The sequence below is a fragment of the Entelurus aequoreus genome, linkage group LG13 (assembly GCF_033978785.1).
Source record: "Entelurus aequoreus isolate RoL-2023_Sb linkage group LG13, RoL_Eaeq_v1.1, whole genome shotgun sequence".
In the NCBI taxonomy this organism is placed as follows: Eukaryota; Metazoa; Chordata; class Actinopteri; order Syngnathiformes; family Syngnathidae; genus Entelurus; species Entelurus aequoreus.
In genome coordinates, this window is record NC_084743.1 from 36,218,840 (window position 1) to 36,233,836 (window position 14,997).

Genomic DNA, 14,997 nt, shown 5'->3' on the forward strand with positions numbered 1-14,997 from the left:
GCTGACAGCTCAGGCGTTTAGCTCGATGCCTTGGGCTCTCACTGTTATTCAGAGGGGCCAGGTTTGAGCCCCGGGCGGAACGTGGACCTGGCAGGTTACATAAAGAACACCCTCAGTATTCATGTCTGCACTTCTGCTACACTTACTTGGCTTCCTTTTCCTGACGCAAAAACTATTCTAAACATCATATGTGCACGAATGTGTGTGTGTATGTGTGTGTGTGTGTGTGTGACTGATGATGTGGGTCATTATAGTAGTCTGTAAAACCCTTTTTGTCCCATTTCTTTATGTATGAAAATGGCTTTATAAATACAATTTGATTTGAAAGGTTTTGTGTAGTCTCTTAGGAACTTAATGTGTTCAAGTGGGGAAGAACGTTTTATTGAACACTTTTTTTTAACACTTTCCAAATGTTGGCATATGAATTTTCCTGCCTTTTAATTCATTTGGGTGTGTGCCACAATTTGCTGAAGGAAGCGTGGTTAGCCTCGCCAATCACCACGTGGGTGTCTTTAATGAAGGCGATAAAGCCCGCCCCGAATCTGATTGGATAAAATGTGATGACGCCTGGTGGCGACGAGCCAATGGCAGCGTTGTTTGAACAAGTCGGGTTGCTCACACACGCGCGGTAAGCCCCGCCTCCTCCACTTGCCAGCAAGACTCGACCAGAGAAAAAGTACATTTCATGGGTACAAAAATACTTTTTTAATCACCCACAAGACGCAAAAACAACCATGGACGCACTCGTTGGTGCCATTGACCAAGGTACAAGCTCGACGAGGTTCCTGGTGAGTGACGTGGCAACTTAGCGATTGGCCATAAGATGGCACACTCAATTTTTTTTTAACCCTTACCTCTTACACTTAGTTATACTGTGTTACACTGACCACTTTTAGTTATACTGTGTTACACTGACCACTTCTACACCAATATTTACATTAATGCACTTCTACTTATACTGTATAACCCTGACCACTTATTTCTACACCCATATTTAGATTAATATTACCAGTGTTATTTCAGTGAGGCCTCTCATTGAACTAATATTACATTGAACTAATGTTACATTGTAGGTTACATTGTAGGTTACATTGAACTAATGTTACATTGTAGGTTACATTGTAGGTTACATTGAACTAATGTTACATTGTAGGTTACCTCTGCATCATACACTTAAGTTGAGAGACTCCTTTCATAGTGCTTATTAAAGAGATTAAACACACAAATATTACTCATGTTCAGAATCGAGTCAGTACACATGTGCAAAAACATTCATATTAAACGATTACAAGTTTTTAATGCAATACACAGTATACAATTTAGTACACACAACATGTCCCTGCATATACTAAACTGTATACAATAAGGCTTGACACCATGTACACATTTAATAAAAATACAATTTACAATAGTTTGATTATTTGAGTGCAATGCAACAACTACTTGTAATTTATTAAGTTAAAATATGAATTAATTAAAAAATGTAATCAATTTATTATGAATTAGTAAATGATACTTTGAACAACTCATTTAAAAGAATAAATAATTTTACAACTAAAAATAAAAATATGTAAATTAACATCAAAACTTTTGTTTTTAAATATATACTCGGTTGGTAGAGTGGCCGTGCCAGCAACTTGAGGGTTCCAGGTTCGATCCCCGCTTCTGCCAATCTAGTCACTGCTGTTGTGTCCTTGGGCAAGACACTTCACCCACCTGCTCCCAGTGCCACCCACACTGGTGTAAAAATGTAACTTAGATATTGGGTTTCACAATGTAAAGCGCTTTGAGTCACTAGAGAAAAGCGCTATATAAATATAATTCACTTCACACTTCAATTCACTTCAAATAACTATACATGTATTTGTAATACTGTTATGTACTGTACTGTATATCTTCATTTATATATTTTATTTACTTTTAAAAATGGTTTAAAAGTCAATTATTTTAGTTTTTAGCTTATTTGAATTATATTTTGGGGTTTAATATATGTGTACCATATAGAGTGCACAATATAGGTGGAGATTTTACTTTAAAATCATTGAACAGGAATAATAGTAATAGTTGTAGAGTACATGAAGATATTTGCTGATATGTTAGACTGACATTGTTCTTTAGAGTAGTGTTTGTCTATAGTGACTGTTTTCCAGGCAGGATAACTAGCAAGCTATCACTAGTTAACAAGTAACTCGTTTGTATGTGGATTGTTGGAAACACATCTGGGTTTTGTGTTTGATCAAAAGAAAATATAAATTTAGCTTCTTGAATAGTATGCTGGAAATTGAATACATTCCAGAGTGTGAAACATGTTTGAACTACAAGGGTATTAATGAAAGTGAGTCATATGGAAGATTCAATCATGGTAGAGAAGTTAAAGTTTAAACAAGCTTGTTCTTGTCATACTCACTACCAGACTATTGAGCTGCTTTCATACATGACCTTTAACCGAGGGGGTCCAAAGTGCTGCCTGGGGGCCCACAACTCATTTTGATAATTGTCCCTCAGTGAATTGCTAAAAAATAAAACCTTAATATTAGGTGATCATTTAACATTTTTGGTCCCGAATTCAGATCTAGGTATACATAAAAAGTTTATATTATTTTGTCTTACGACTTTGCCTTTTTGTTACGGTAACCCCTGCAAAAGGTCTTCTTTATGCCATCATAAAGAAGGACTTTGATCTGACTTTGTTTTTATGACAAATTTACGCATTTATGATGATTTTATTGTCTGTCTATCTGTGTTGGCCCTGCGATGAGGTGGCGACTTGTCCAGGGTGTACCCCGCCTACCGCCCGAATGCAGCTGAGATAGGCTCCAGCACCCCCCGCGACCCCGAAAGGGACAAGCGGTAGAAGATGGATGTATAGATGATTTTTGAATTGAGAGTAAGTGTTACAAAAAAGTGGGAAAATATTTGGACATAAAGTTTAGATAGCCTGAGTATCCTGAATAAATGAAATATTTTGATGGTGGAATGATTGAAATTGGTTGAAAAATGTGGTAAAAGTAATCAAAAGAAAACAACGGTGGAAACACTGCTATTGAAAAGTGGGAATTCATGGAAAAACAGGAATATATGGAACATTTTAGTTTCAAGTTGTTAGTTTGAATGTCCAGAGTGAGTGGGATGGTTTGAATTGGATGAAAAATGTGAGAAATGGATGTTTAAAAAATTCCATTAAAGGCCTACTGAAACCCACTACTACCGACCACGCAGTCTGATAGTTTATATATCAATGATGAAATGTTAAAGGCCTACTGAAATGATTTTTTTTTATTTAAACGGGGACACCAGATCCATTCTATGTGTCATACTTGATCATTCGTGATATTGCCATATTTTTGCTGAAAGGATTTAGTAGAGAACAACAACGATAAAGATCGCAACTTTTGGTATCTGATAAAAAAAAGCCTTGCCCCTACCGGAAGTAGCGTGACGTAGTCAGTTGAAAGGCTCCTCACATTTTCCTATTGTTTTTAATGCAGCTAGAGCGATTCGGACCGAGAAAACGACGATTACCCCATTAATTTGAGCGAGGATGAAAGATTTGTGGATGAGGAACGTTAGAGTGAAGGACTAGAATGCAGTGCAAGACATATCTTTTTTCGCTCTGACCGTAATTAGGTACAAGGTGGCTCATTGGATTCCACACTCTCTCCTTTTTCTATTGTGGATCACAGATTTGTATTTCAAACCACCTCGGATACTATATCCTCTTGAAAATGAGAGTCGAGAACGCGAAATGGACATTCACAGTGACTTTTATCTCCACGACAATACATCGACGAAACACTTTAGCTACGGAGCTAACGTGATAGCATCGTGCTTAACCGCATATAGTAACAAAATAAATAAATCCCTGACTGGAAGGATAGACAGAAGATCAACAATACTATTAAACCATGGACATGTAACTACACGGTTAATGCTTTCCAGCCTGGCGAAGGTTAACAATGCTGTTGCTAACGACGGCATTGAAGCTAACTTAGCAACCGGACCTCACAGAGCTATGCTAAAAACATTAGCTATCCACCTACGCCAACCAGCCCTCATCTGCTCATCAACACCCGTGCTCATCTGCGTTCCAGCGATCGACGGTGCGACGAAGGACTTCACCCGATCACAGATGCGGTCGGCGAGATGGAGGAAGTTAAAGTGAGTTTGGCGGCTAGCGCGTCTGCTATCCATCTCTGTCCTCCTGGCTGTGTTGCTGTAGTCCGCCGCTAATACACCGATCCCACCTACAACTTTCTTCTTTGCGGTCTCCATTGTTCATTAAACAAATTGCAAAAGATTCACCAACACAGATTTCCAGAATACTGTGGAATTTTGAAATGAAAACAGAGCTTTTTTGTATTTTATTCAATGGGGTACCAATACTTCCGTATCAATCGTTTACGTCACGCGCATACGTCATCATATCTAGACGTTTTCAACCTGAAGTGTGGCGGGAAATTTAAAATTGCACTTTATAAGTTAACCCGGCCGTATTGGCATGTGTTGCAATGTTAAGATTTCATCATTGATATATAAACTATCAGACTGCGTGGTCGGTAGTAGTGGGTTTCAGTAGGCCTTTAACATTGCAACACATGCCAATACGGCCGGGTTAACTTATAAAGTGCAATTTTAAATTTCCTGGGAAATATCCGGCTGAAAACGTCTCGGTATGATGACATTTGCGCGTGACGTCACGGATTGTAGCAGACATTTTGGAACAGCACCGTGGCCAGCTTAAGTCGCCTGTTTTCATCGCAAAATTCCACAGTATTCTGGACATCTGTGTTGGTGAATCTTTTGCAATTTGTTTAATGAACAATGAAGACAGCAAAGAAGAACGCTGTAGGTGGGATCGGTGTATTAGCGGTTGGCTACAGCAACACAACGCCGTCCGCCGCCTCGCCACTGTCCTCACCGGTGTCTGGGTTGACTTCCTCCATCTCCGGGCCGCCGACCGTACAGATGATCGTGGTGAAGTCCTCCTTTGCGTTGTCGATCGCTGGAACGCAGGTGCCGCCTCGCCACTGTCCTCACCGGTGTCTGGGTTGACTTCCTCCATCTCCGGGCCGCCGACCGCACAGATGATCGTGGTGAAGTCCTCCGTTGCGCTGTCGATCGCTGGAACGCAGGTGCGCACGGGCGGTGATGAGCAGATGACGGCTGACGTAGGTGGAGAGCTAATGTTTTTAGCATAGCTCTGTCGAGGTCCCGTAGCTAAGTTAGCTTCAATGGCGTCGTTAGCAACAGCATTGCTAGGCTTCGCCAGGCGGGACAGCATTAACCGTGTGGTTACAGGTCCAGGGTTTAGTTCAGTGTCTCATGAGAGTAGAAGTAATAGTAGTATTGTTGATCTTCGGTCTATCCTTCCAGTCAGGGGCATGTTTCTTCTGTTTCTATCCGCAGTTAAGCACGATGCTATAACGTTAGCTCCGAAGCTAAAGTGCTTCGCCGATGTATTGTCGTGGAGATAAAAGTCACTGTGAATGTCCATTTCGCGTTCTCGACTCTCATTTTCAAGAGGATATAGTATCTGAGGTGGTTTAAAATACAAATCTGTGATCCACAATAGAAAAAGGAGAACGTGTGGAATCCAATGACCCCTTGTACCTAAGTTACGGTCAGAGCGAAAAAAGATACATCCTGGCGTCCTGCACTGCACTCTAATCCTTCACTCTCACTTTCCTCATCCACAAATCTTTTCATCCTCGCTCAAATTAATGGGGTAATCGTCACTTTCTCGGTCCGAATCGCTCTCGCTGCTGGTGGGAATGATTGTAAACAATGTGCAGATGTGAGGCGCTCCGCAACCTGTGGCGTCACGCTACTTCCGATACAGGCAAGGCTTTTTTATCAGCGACCAAAAGTTGCGAACTTTATCGTAGATGTTCTCTACTAAATCCTTTCAGCAAAAATATGGCAATATCGCGAAATGATCAAGTATGACACATAGAATGGACCTGCTATCCCCGTTTAAATAAGAAAATTTCATTTCAGTAGGCCTTTAAATTTAAATGAAATGAAAGTCCCAGAAAATAAGGAATTCCTGGAAGTTTGGGAATTTTGTTATGGTAGCGTGTGTGTCATGAATGAGCCGAACATGGGAAAAGCATGGGAGGAGAAGGCGGACGAAAAAAGAGCTGAATAATAATTAGAATACTACATTGTGTGAATGTTTTGAAACACAATAATTCACCATTATTCAAACATAATATTGCAAATCAAATTCTGAATTTGCACAGCATTTGACTTTCTGATACACACGTGCACAAATAGTGTGAACAACTCTGCACATGCTCACAAACGATTGAATAAACTTGTTTCCCTCAGGTGTTCAACGCCAAGACGGCCCAACTGATTAGTCAGCACCAAGTCGAAATTGAGCAGAGCTTTCCAAAGGAAGGGTGAGTTTTGTAGCTTCCAGAATACCATAAGCTAGAACATAGTGACCTACTCAGTGGCCTAGTGGTTAGAGTGTCCGCCCAGAGATCGGTAGGTTGTGAGTTCAAACCCCAACCGAGTCATACCAAAGACTATAAAAATGGGACCCATTACCTCCCTGCTTGGCACTCAGCATCAAGGGTTGGAATTGAGGGTTAAATCACCAAAAATGATTCCCGGGCGCGGCACCGCTGCTGCCCACTGCTCCCCTCACCTCCCAGCGGGTGAACAAATTTCACCACACCTAGTGTGTGTGTAACAATCATTGGTACTTTAACTTTAACTTTAACTTAACATAATATCCCACAATGCAAAGCAAGTATGCTGTATGGAATTCTAAGCATTTGTTTAAAAATACAAAAGCTTATTTTGGGGTCACAAGCAAGAGAGGGAGCCTTTAAATTGGGGAAAGGCTACAGCCGCAACACAAACTGCTCGTTGAGAGGAGCTCTATTTTCATGTGGTAGTTAGAAAGCCCTCATGTTTACATGTTCATGTCTTTGTTTCTTTAAAAACACTGTTTTATAAAAAACACTTCTTTGATGTCCACAGCTCCATACAAACAATGTAAGAATGATAAGCAGTTAAATATAGCTAAGAATGTATTATACATTGTTCTCATTTACTAACTTCTACAGACAAATATAATATTTGTGTCTACAATTATAAGCCATTATTTACTTAATAATACAAATATATTGACATAAAAAAATGTCACATTTGTATATTAAGAAGTTGTGTCATCTATGGTAACATTAATAATTAATCATAATCGTAGCACAGAGGGTTCTAGGTTCGATCCCCGCTTCTGCCATCCTAGTCACAGCTGTTGTGTCCTTGGGCAAGACACTTCACCCACTTGCTCACCAGTGCCACCCACACTGGTTTAAAAAAATGTAACTTAGATAATGGGTTTCACTATGTAAAGTGCTTTGAGTCACTAGAGAAAAGCGCTATATAAATATAATTCACTTCACTTTCCTGATTATCCAAGTTCTTTACTTTATCCTACAGGTTAAGTTCTGAGGTGCGATTTTAATTTTTAATGTGATTTTTCAATGTAAGTAAACTAATTGTGGAGGAAGGACTGTTCAGTTGTATGCAAAGTAGCCAGAAATTCTCCTCGAGAAAGAGTACCGTTACTTTCAACTCAAGTAAAAGCAAAACGTGTTTATCCAAATAATTACTTCAGTACATTATTCAGGGAAACAACACTCAAATGGTGAGAAACTTGAATTATTGTTTAGCTAATTTTGAATGGTACTGTTCTTGTACTAGAACCATAGTTGATGTCCATGTGTGCGTGTGTGTTTGAGGCAGAGAGAAAATACTACAGCATGTACTACAAAAGATGTACATTTTACAGTCACTTTAGTAAAATAAATATGACCTTATATTGTCTCTTTATTTACATGTTATCAGTGTAGAAATATACTGTACCACTCATTCATGCATCATCAGCCTGATTTGTATAAACGACCCTGAACTGGGAAATGCAGTGGAAACACAAACCACACACTTTTACATGAACATTTAGTTTCAGGAACTAAAGGTTCCAGGAACGTTCCTAAACTTTTGGTGTATAAAGGCCTCTTGTGTGCTCCAGGTGGGTCGAGGAGGATCCAAAGAAGATTATACAGTCAGTCTATGAATGTATGGACAGGACGTGTGAAAAACTTCACCAGCTCAACATTGACATCAGCAACATTAAAGGTGAGCTATCACAATAATAGTAATAATAATAATAATAATAATTAGGGGTGTCCGAAATTAAATATTGATTATTTCGACCTGCATCTAAAATGTCCGATATAAGAACTCTGATAGTAGAAGTCTGTTCTGCTCCCGCTAACATCTCATTTCAATTTTTCTTTGGTGTGAATTTCTATCTATCTATCTATCTATCTATCTATCTATCTATCTATCTATCTATCTATCTATCTATCTATCTATCTATCTATCTATCTATCTATCTATCTATCTATCTATCTATCTATCTATCTATCTATCTATCTATCTATCTATCTATCTATCTATCTATCTATCTATCTATCTATCTATCTATCTATCTATCCATCTATCCATCTATCCATCTTGCTAGCTTAGCAGACAGATAACAGGATAGCTCCATTTGACAGCTTTTTAAAAGATTTTGCTTTAAAACACTGTAAAAGTGAAGAGGGCAGAAATAGATTGTCAATTTGAAATACCAAATAACGTCTCTGTGACAACATAAAAGAAATGTATTAAAACAAACTCCCAGCTCAATGCTAATATATATTGACTATGTGATATACATGCTACTGATTAGCATTAGGGATTTTACATTGCGATTTCATCACCTCCAAATCTGGTCATCAAAACTCAATTAAAATGCATGTTACAATAAACAGCTGGTGTGTAATAAGTACAATACTTACAGTATAAACACTTTGTAGGGTTCAACAAAATACAAGACTGGCACATTAAAAGTAATGCCAACGAACTACTTCCTGACTAGGGCAACACACCAAGGACAAACTGAAATCAATGCATACCTGCTAACATATCACCTGATCAAGCCTTTTCTAACATTAACACACAAGTAGGGATGATACTCGAAACCGATTTTCCCGGTTGTTCGATAAGAAAAGAACCGAGTCATCGGACTCGAATCCCTTTTTGAGAACCGGTACCCGTTATCGAGACCACTATAGTAAAGAAAAAGAGTTGGTTCTTTATTCGAATCCCGTCCCGACCAGAAATGCTCCGTGTGACATCCCAAGAAATGACATCACGTAGCTCAGTCATTAGGCGCAGATAGCGAAAGCAGGAAAAAAATGGAACGGAAAAAGCACTCCAAGGTGTAATAAAGTTAAAAACAAAAGGTATAATCCAATGAATAACTTTACTGAGAGATTTGAGCAGGGTACAAACACATGACGAACACTTTTACGACCAACCGGAAACATAGCAACCAGGCTAGCAACGCACCTCCTTTACGGCAGCTGTCGCAACGTTCTTAAAGCAACCGCAGCACATACATATATATACAACATATATGACATGATCTCCGTTTTTTAACTTTTGTTTTTCTTTCCTTGTAAACTAAACAAAATCACACTGTATATGTGTTGTCTGTCTAAATATAAATAATGCAGACGAGGCGTGTTGGCTGAGTTCTTGACGTTTACTTTCACAGCGTGCTCATAACCTCATTCTTAGCTGCCGGTTGACGACATGCAACAACACTTTTCGGGGCTACCGCGCATGCTCGTCACTCCCGCTGCATGCTGGGTAGTGTAGTTGTATATTCCCCTAGCTCATAACATCTTTCCCCCTACAAAGAAATAATGTTAACTCAATAAAGTGTATTTCTTTTTTTAGCTTTAACTTTAATTTTTTAGCATTGTAACCACATTTGCAAACAACTTTTCTCTTCATAGAATTTTCTTTCAATAAAGAAATAAAGTGCAAAAATGTCAAAGCATCATAACAAACAGTTATGTCAAATAGCAGCAGAATTGCACTTTTTGGAGAGCTGTATTATTTTCAGTTTTGTGCCCAAGGGACTGATTTTATTTAACACTATAGTATTATTTATACATCTATAGTGATCAAAGAGACAGGTTGTTTTTGTGTTACTGTATATATTTGTTTTTCTGAAAAATCCCACTTAATATACTTTGGGTAACAACAGTCAATATTTATTTATTTTTTTTAATTTTTTTAGGGGGGTAACAGTCAATATGTATTTATTTATTTAAATTGTTTTCTTATATAATAAAAGTGAGCTTTTGTTAAACCAAATATTGTGGGTTTTTTTCCATATACAACAACCTATCTGGACTCAATAAGAGAATCGATAAGGAATCGGTTCGATAAGAGGATCCGATAATAGGCTCGAACTCGATAATTTCTTATCAAACATCATCCCTACACACAAGTAAAAAAATATATATATATTTTTGCTGATATTGTATCGCATTGATATTGGTATTGGCCAAATGTCAAGGCTGTATTATTGGTATCGGAAATGGAAAAAGTAGTATCGGGACACCCCTAATAATCATCATCATAATCTTGGGACAGCTGAGATAGGCTCCAGCACCCCCAGTGATTCTGAAAGGGACAAGCGGTAGAAAATGGATGGATGGATGGATGGATGGATCTTGGGACAATAATAATGATTTTTATACCACTATTTTATCAGCGGTGGGCGTGGCCAATCAAAGAGAGACAACAGTGGTTTGGGACAAAGAGACAGGAGAACCTCTTTACAACGCTATTGGTATGTTTGTACAATATTTGTCATATTTCTGCACACATCACTTCTTCAGTTGCTTCCCATGGTTACACAAAGTTTCCCTAAAGGTTGAGTACATTACACCAGAAATATTTTAATTTTGTTTACAATTCATGAACAAATAAATCACAATGGCAACTATATTATCTTCTTGCTGCAATTAGTCCCACTGATATGAGCGTTACTGCAGGTGTGTCAAATTACTATGCTCCTGTCCACCTTCACTGAAAGATTGAAGATAATTCATTATATTTAAAATTCATATTTTCTTTTTTAATGATTACAATTAAAAGTGCCATATGTAATAATTCCATGTCACGTCTTTATTAAATGGCCCTGATATGTCAAAAGGCATTAATAAATCATGTTCTTTTCAAATACCTCTATAACTGATAACAGTAGTTCAGCCGGGATATGCTCAATTCAAAATTAGATTTACAGTCCCGAAATCTTGTTGTATTTTCATTTCGATGCCCTGCCCTCCACCGTTTGAGTCGGTCAGTGTGTCACATCCAGGTTGCCAGTTACGCACGACCATCTTCGTCTAGCTACTGCCACTGGTAAAGTTACTAAACATGTCAGACCTTAGTAAATCTAAAAGGCGTCGTTACGATTCTCAACTCATTCATGACAAAGCCAGGAACAAAACGAGGATTTTTATCGAGGATGCCTTTGAAAGATGGAGACGATTGAAGGCGGAGAAGATTTTTTCATCTGACGCCGTACTTGCTAATTTCCTCCTTGATAGGTAAGTAAGGCATTTAAGTTTTCTTATTACTTGTAATAAATGGAAATGGACATTTCGTATGTAAACTACATTGTCCAATGTATGATCTTGTCTAACAAAGCTAGTATGTTTGTGCAACGAATGCTTAGTGTGATGGTGCTTTGCTCCTGTGTAATGCTTAGCATGCTAGCCCAGTCAATGACATATCGACATACAGGCTAACGGGGGAAAAATATGCCCGTTAGCCTGTATGTCGGTGTGTATTCGAACTGACAGTGCAAAATATAATTTAGACAAATAAAACCTGTGGATATGGGTAGTGTCAGTGCCTATTTCGTTCTCAATATGCTGATACACTGAGGAAATGGGTTCCAACATTAGCGCAGCTGTCATGGCAATGCAAAACTTAGGGAGACAGCTAAATCACATAATAAAATAATTCCTAATTCGTGTTTGCATATTGTGGACTACATGTACCAAGTTATATGGCAATCTGAAACGTTTGAAACAGTAGCCTATAGGCATACCTTGGTAAAATGTCTCCTCTTTAGTTTTGGGCATACATTAGGCTGCTAAGCATGCTCTACTTATTTTCACCAGTATAACCATTGCTAGCGTTGGTTGTAGTTTGTTTTAGTCTTTGTTTTCTGATAGTACTGACAATAACTATATGATCGCCATTTGTTGTGATATGGTACATGACATACTTCTTCCTGAAAATAGTCTAATTTCTGTGTAAAATGTGTTGGTTAGAGATTTGTTATTGACAAAACGCTTGTCTATTCAGCTATTATGGTCCCAGCACCTCAATCCCTAGTAAGAGGCAGTGGAAGTTTGAAGTTCCTTGGAGTAGCCCAGTCGATTGAGCTGGATTCAGCTGCGTATCTGGCAACCTCCATCAGGTAGAGGGGGAGAGGACTACAGCATTTTGACCATGATTGCAGTACCATTTCTGGCCAGAGTTTTACATATGGCTCCTTTATATAAAAATGTTAAGGATAAAAAAATACTGCATAAATAAAAAACATGGAATGATATACATTTGAAGTAAACAATACAAGTTGTATAATATATGCATTTTTGCTGATGTCTTAAGACTTAAGGGATGTATGTACATACTATATACTACATGTACATATTATCTATACTTCATGTGCATACCATATGCTGCATATACATACTATATACTACGTGTACATTCTATATACTAAATGTAAATAATTTATAGTACAGGTACTTACTGTACACTATGGTCGTGATCTACTAAACATGGACGCAGAGAACTGAGTCTCTTAGAATAAAAAGCGCAATCCATGTAGCATGGTTTGTCTTCATAAATATGCAGAATATATGCCGGTCATCAGAACGGCCAAAACACTGCGTCTGATTTACTAACATCGCACGTGCTATTCATTACTGCTGGAGCCCGCCTTATTTAAATGAGGTTTTTTCATGCACCACGCAGCATTCACCATGGAGACACTCAATCATTTACTGCACATTTATGTTATGGCAGAGAGGCTGCATTTACTGTGCTGAAGGCGGGAAAAAAACGCATACTTCAAAGAGTTTTTTTCCACACATATATATATATATATATCGATATAGATATATATATATATATAGATATATATATATATATATATATCGATATATATATATATATATATCTATATCTATATATATATATATAACCGGACGTGCCGTTTTTAACGAACTTCACGAATGAGTAAACACTATATATGGTAACTCTGGATAATTTTTTGAGATAGCAGACGTTCTTCTTCAGCACTGACTCTGTGCTCACACACCTAGAATGGGCAGAGCTCGGAAAAGTGTTGGACAGTATTCTGTGCTGACAATATTGAAAAAAGCAGGTATCTATGTATTTTTTGCATGTTCTATCAGCTTTGTATCGATTTCAATTTATTCAGGATAGCCTCCTGAGATGCAGCATATCGTTTTCAAGAAGGTACCTTGTATCGACAACCCACTGACAACCTTAACATACAGTTTATACTACATCTACATACACACAGTATTAAATACTGCACCTTCAGCTGTATGTCCATTTATAACCGTTCATAACTAATGTAAACTGTGTGTGTGCGCATGTCTTTCAAATGTAAACTATTATAATCACAAATATGTTACATGTTGTTTGAGTATTAAAAGATAAAGGCGTACATCAGAGTTAACCCAGAGTTACATGTTACTGTTATTTATGTAACACCAATGTTTGCTTTGTTGTATCAAATTAATGTGAAGACTGCATTGATACAGTATGTTGAATTACATGTATTATTTATGTTTATTTTCATATGGTTCGCATTGTCACCAGTTTCCTGATACATTTATTTTCCTACTTTGTAGTTTGGTTAGACCTGCGCACACAGTCTACTGTGGAGAGACTTATTAATAAAACACCAGACAAAAACAAGAATTACCTCAAGGTGAGAGGATAAATCATTCTTATACACTTGCATAACGTACAATAAATGCATGTTTGACCTTATGTTATATTTTGTTTGTTTGTTGCAGCACAAGACAGGACTTCCCATCAGCACCTATTTTAGTGCAGTGAAGGTCCGCTGGCTGCTAGACAATGTGGAAGAGGTGCAACGGGCTGTGTTAAGTGGACGCGCCATGTTTGGCACTGTGGACTCCTGGATCATCTGGGTATGAACTTGATGCACCCACCAATAATTCATATAAAGCAGCAAAACATCATGAGTGTGAACATCACAAGTGCATCGTCGAATCAGAGCTTTTAAGTATAAAGGCTGGTAACTTCATCCATCCATTTTCTATCACTTGTCCTTCACTTGTCCCCCAATAGGCACACAGGGTTGTTCTTTTCTTGTATTTCTTGTATTGTATTTTGTCATTTACAAAAGGTAAACATGGTATGCTATAGGCTACAAGGACAACACAACAGCTAAGCACACAATAGCATGTTAAAAATACATAATAATGGTCTTTAATTGAACAATATTAATAAATATTAATTATTATAAATCAATCAATTTTAGTTGCATATTACTTACACATACAAAGTCTCCAAAGCAGAAGCGTATTAGAAAGTATTCAGTAACAAACGTGTCCGCATCATTTAGAGTGGAATGTTACAAAAGGTTGGCTCAAGTGAAATTAGTCAAACAGAGAACAACGGAAGGTATGAACAGTTCATACCTTACGTTGTTCTCTGTTTGACTAATTTCACTTCAGCCAACCTTTTGTAACATTCCACTCTTCAAAATAATAAAAGTATGTATGATTCCTGCCGTATCGAATCAATATCGGGACACCCGATTATATGTAATGGTTTGAAAGTGTTGAGAACTGTGGAAGTTGTGGGAATTACTATGCTAAAAAGGGAATTTATTTTAGTAATACGTAAAGTTTCATAAAAATTAGATTTTTTGATGTGTAAAAATGTTTTTTTGGGAAAGTCTTGAATAAGTTGAATGTTATCTTGTTGCAATGGTTTTTGAATGTGTTAAGAACTTTAAGAAATTCGCAATGATAATAATAATAATACATG

General features: G+C 37.8%; 1 protein-coding gene across 3 annotated transcripts in view; it reads left to right on the forward strand.

Annotated features, from left to right (window-relative positions):
- Positions 1-639: 639 nt before the first annotated feature.
- Positions 640-14,997, forward strand: part of LOC133663362 (glycerol kinase-like) — a 59,433-nt gene continuing 45,075 nt past the window's right edge. For all 3 annotated transcript variants that reach the window (XM_062067781.1, XM_062067780.1, XM_062067782.1), the window contains exons 1-6: positions 640-788; positions 6,331-6,404; positions 8,048-8,154; positions 10,634-10,711; positions 13,827-13,906; positions 13,995-14,132. In XM_062067781.1, the coding sequence (XP_061923765.1) occupies positions 735-788; positions 6,331-6,404; positions 8,048-8,154; positions 10,634-10,711; positions 13,827-13,906; positions 13,995-14,132 (531 nt within the window). In that variant the 5' untranslated portion in view covers positions 640-734. The remainder of the gene's footprint in view (positions 789-6,330; positions 6,405-8,047; positions 8,155-10,633; positions 10,712-13,826; positions 13,907-13,994; positions 14,133-14,997) is intronic.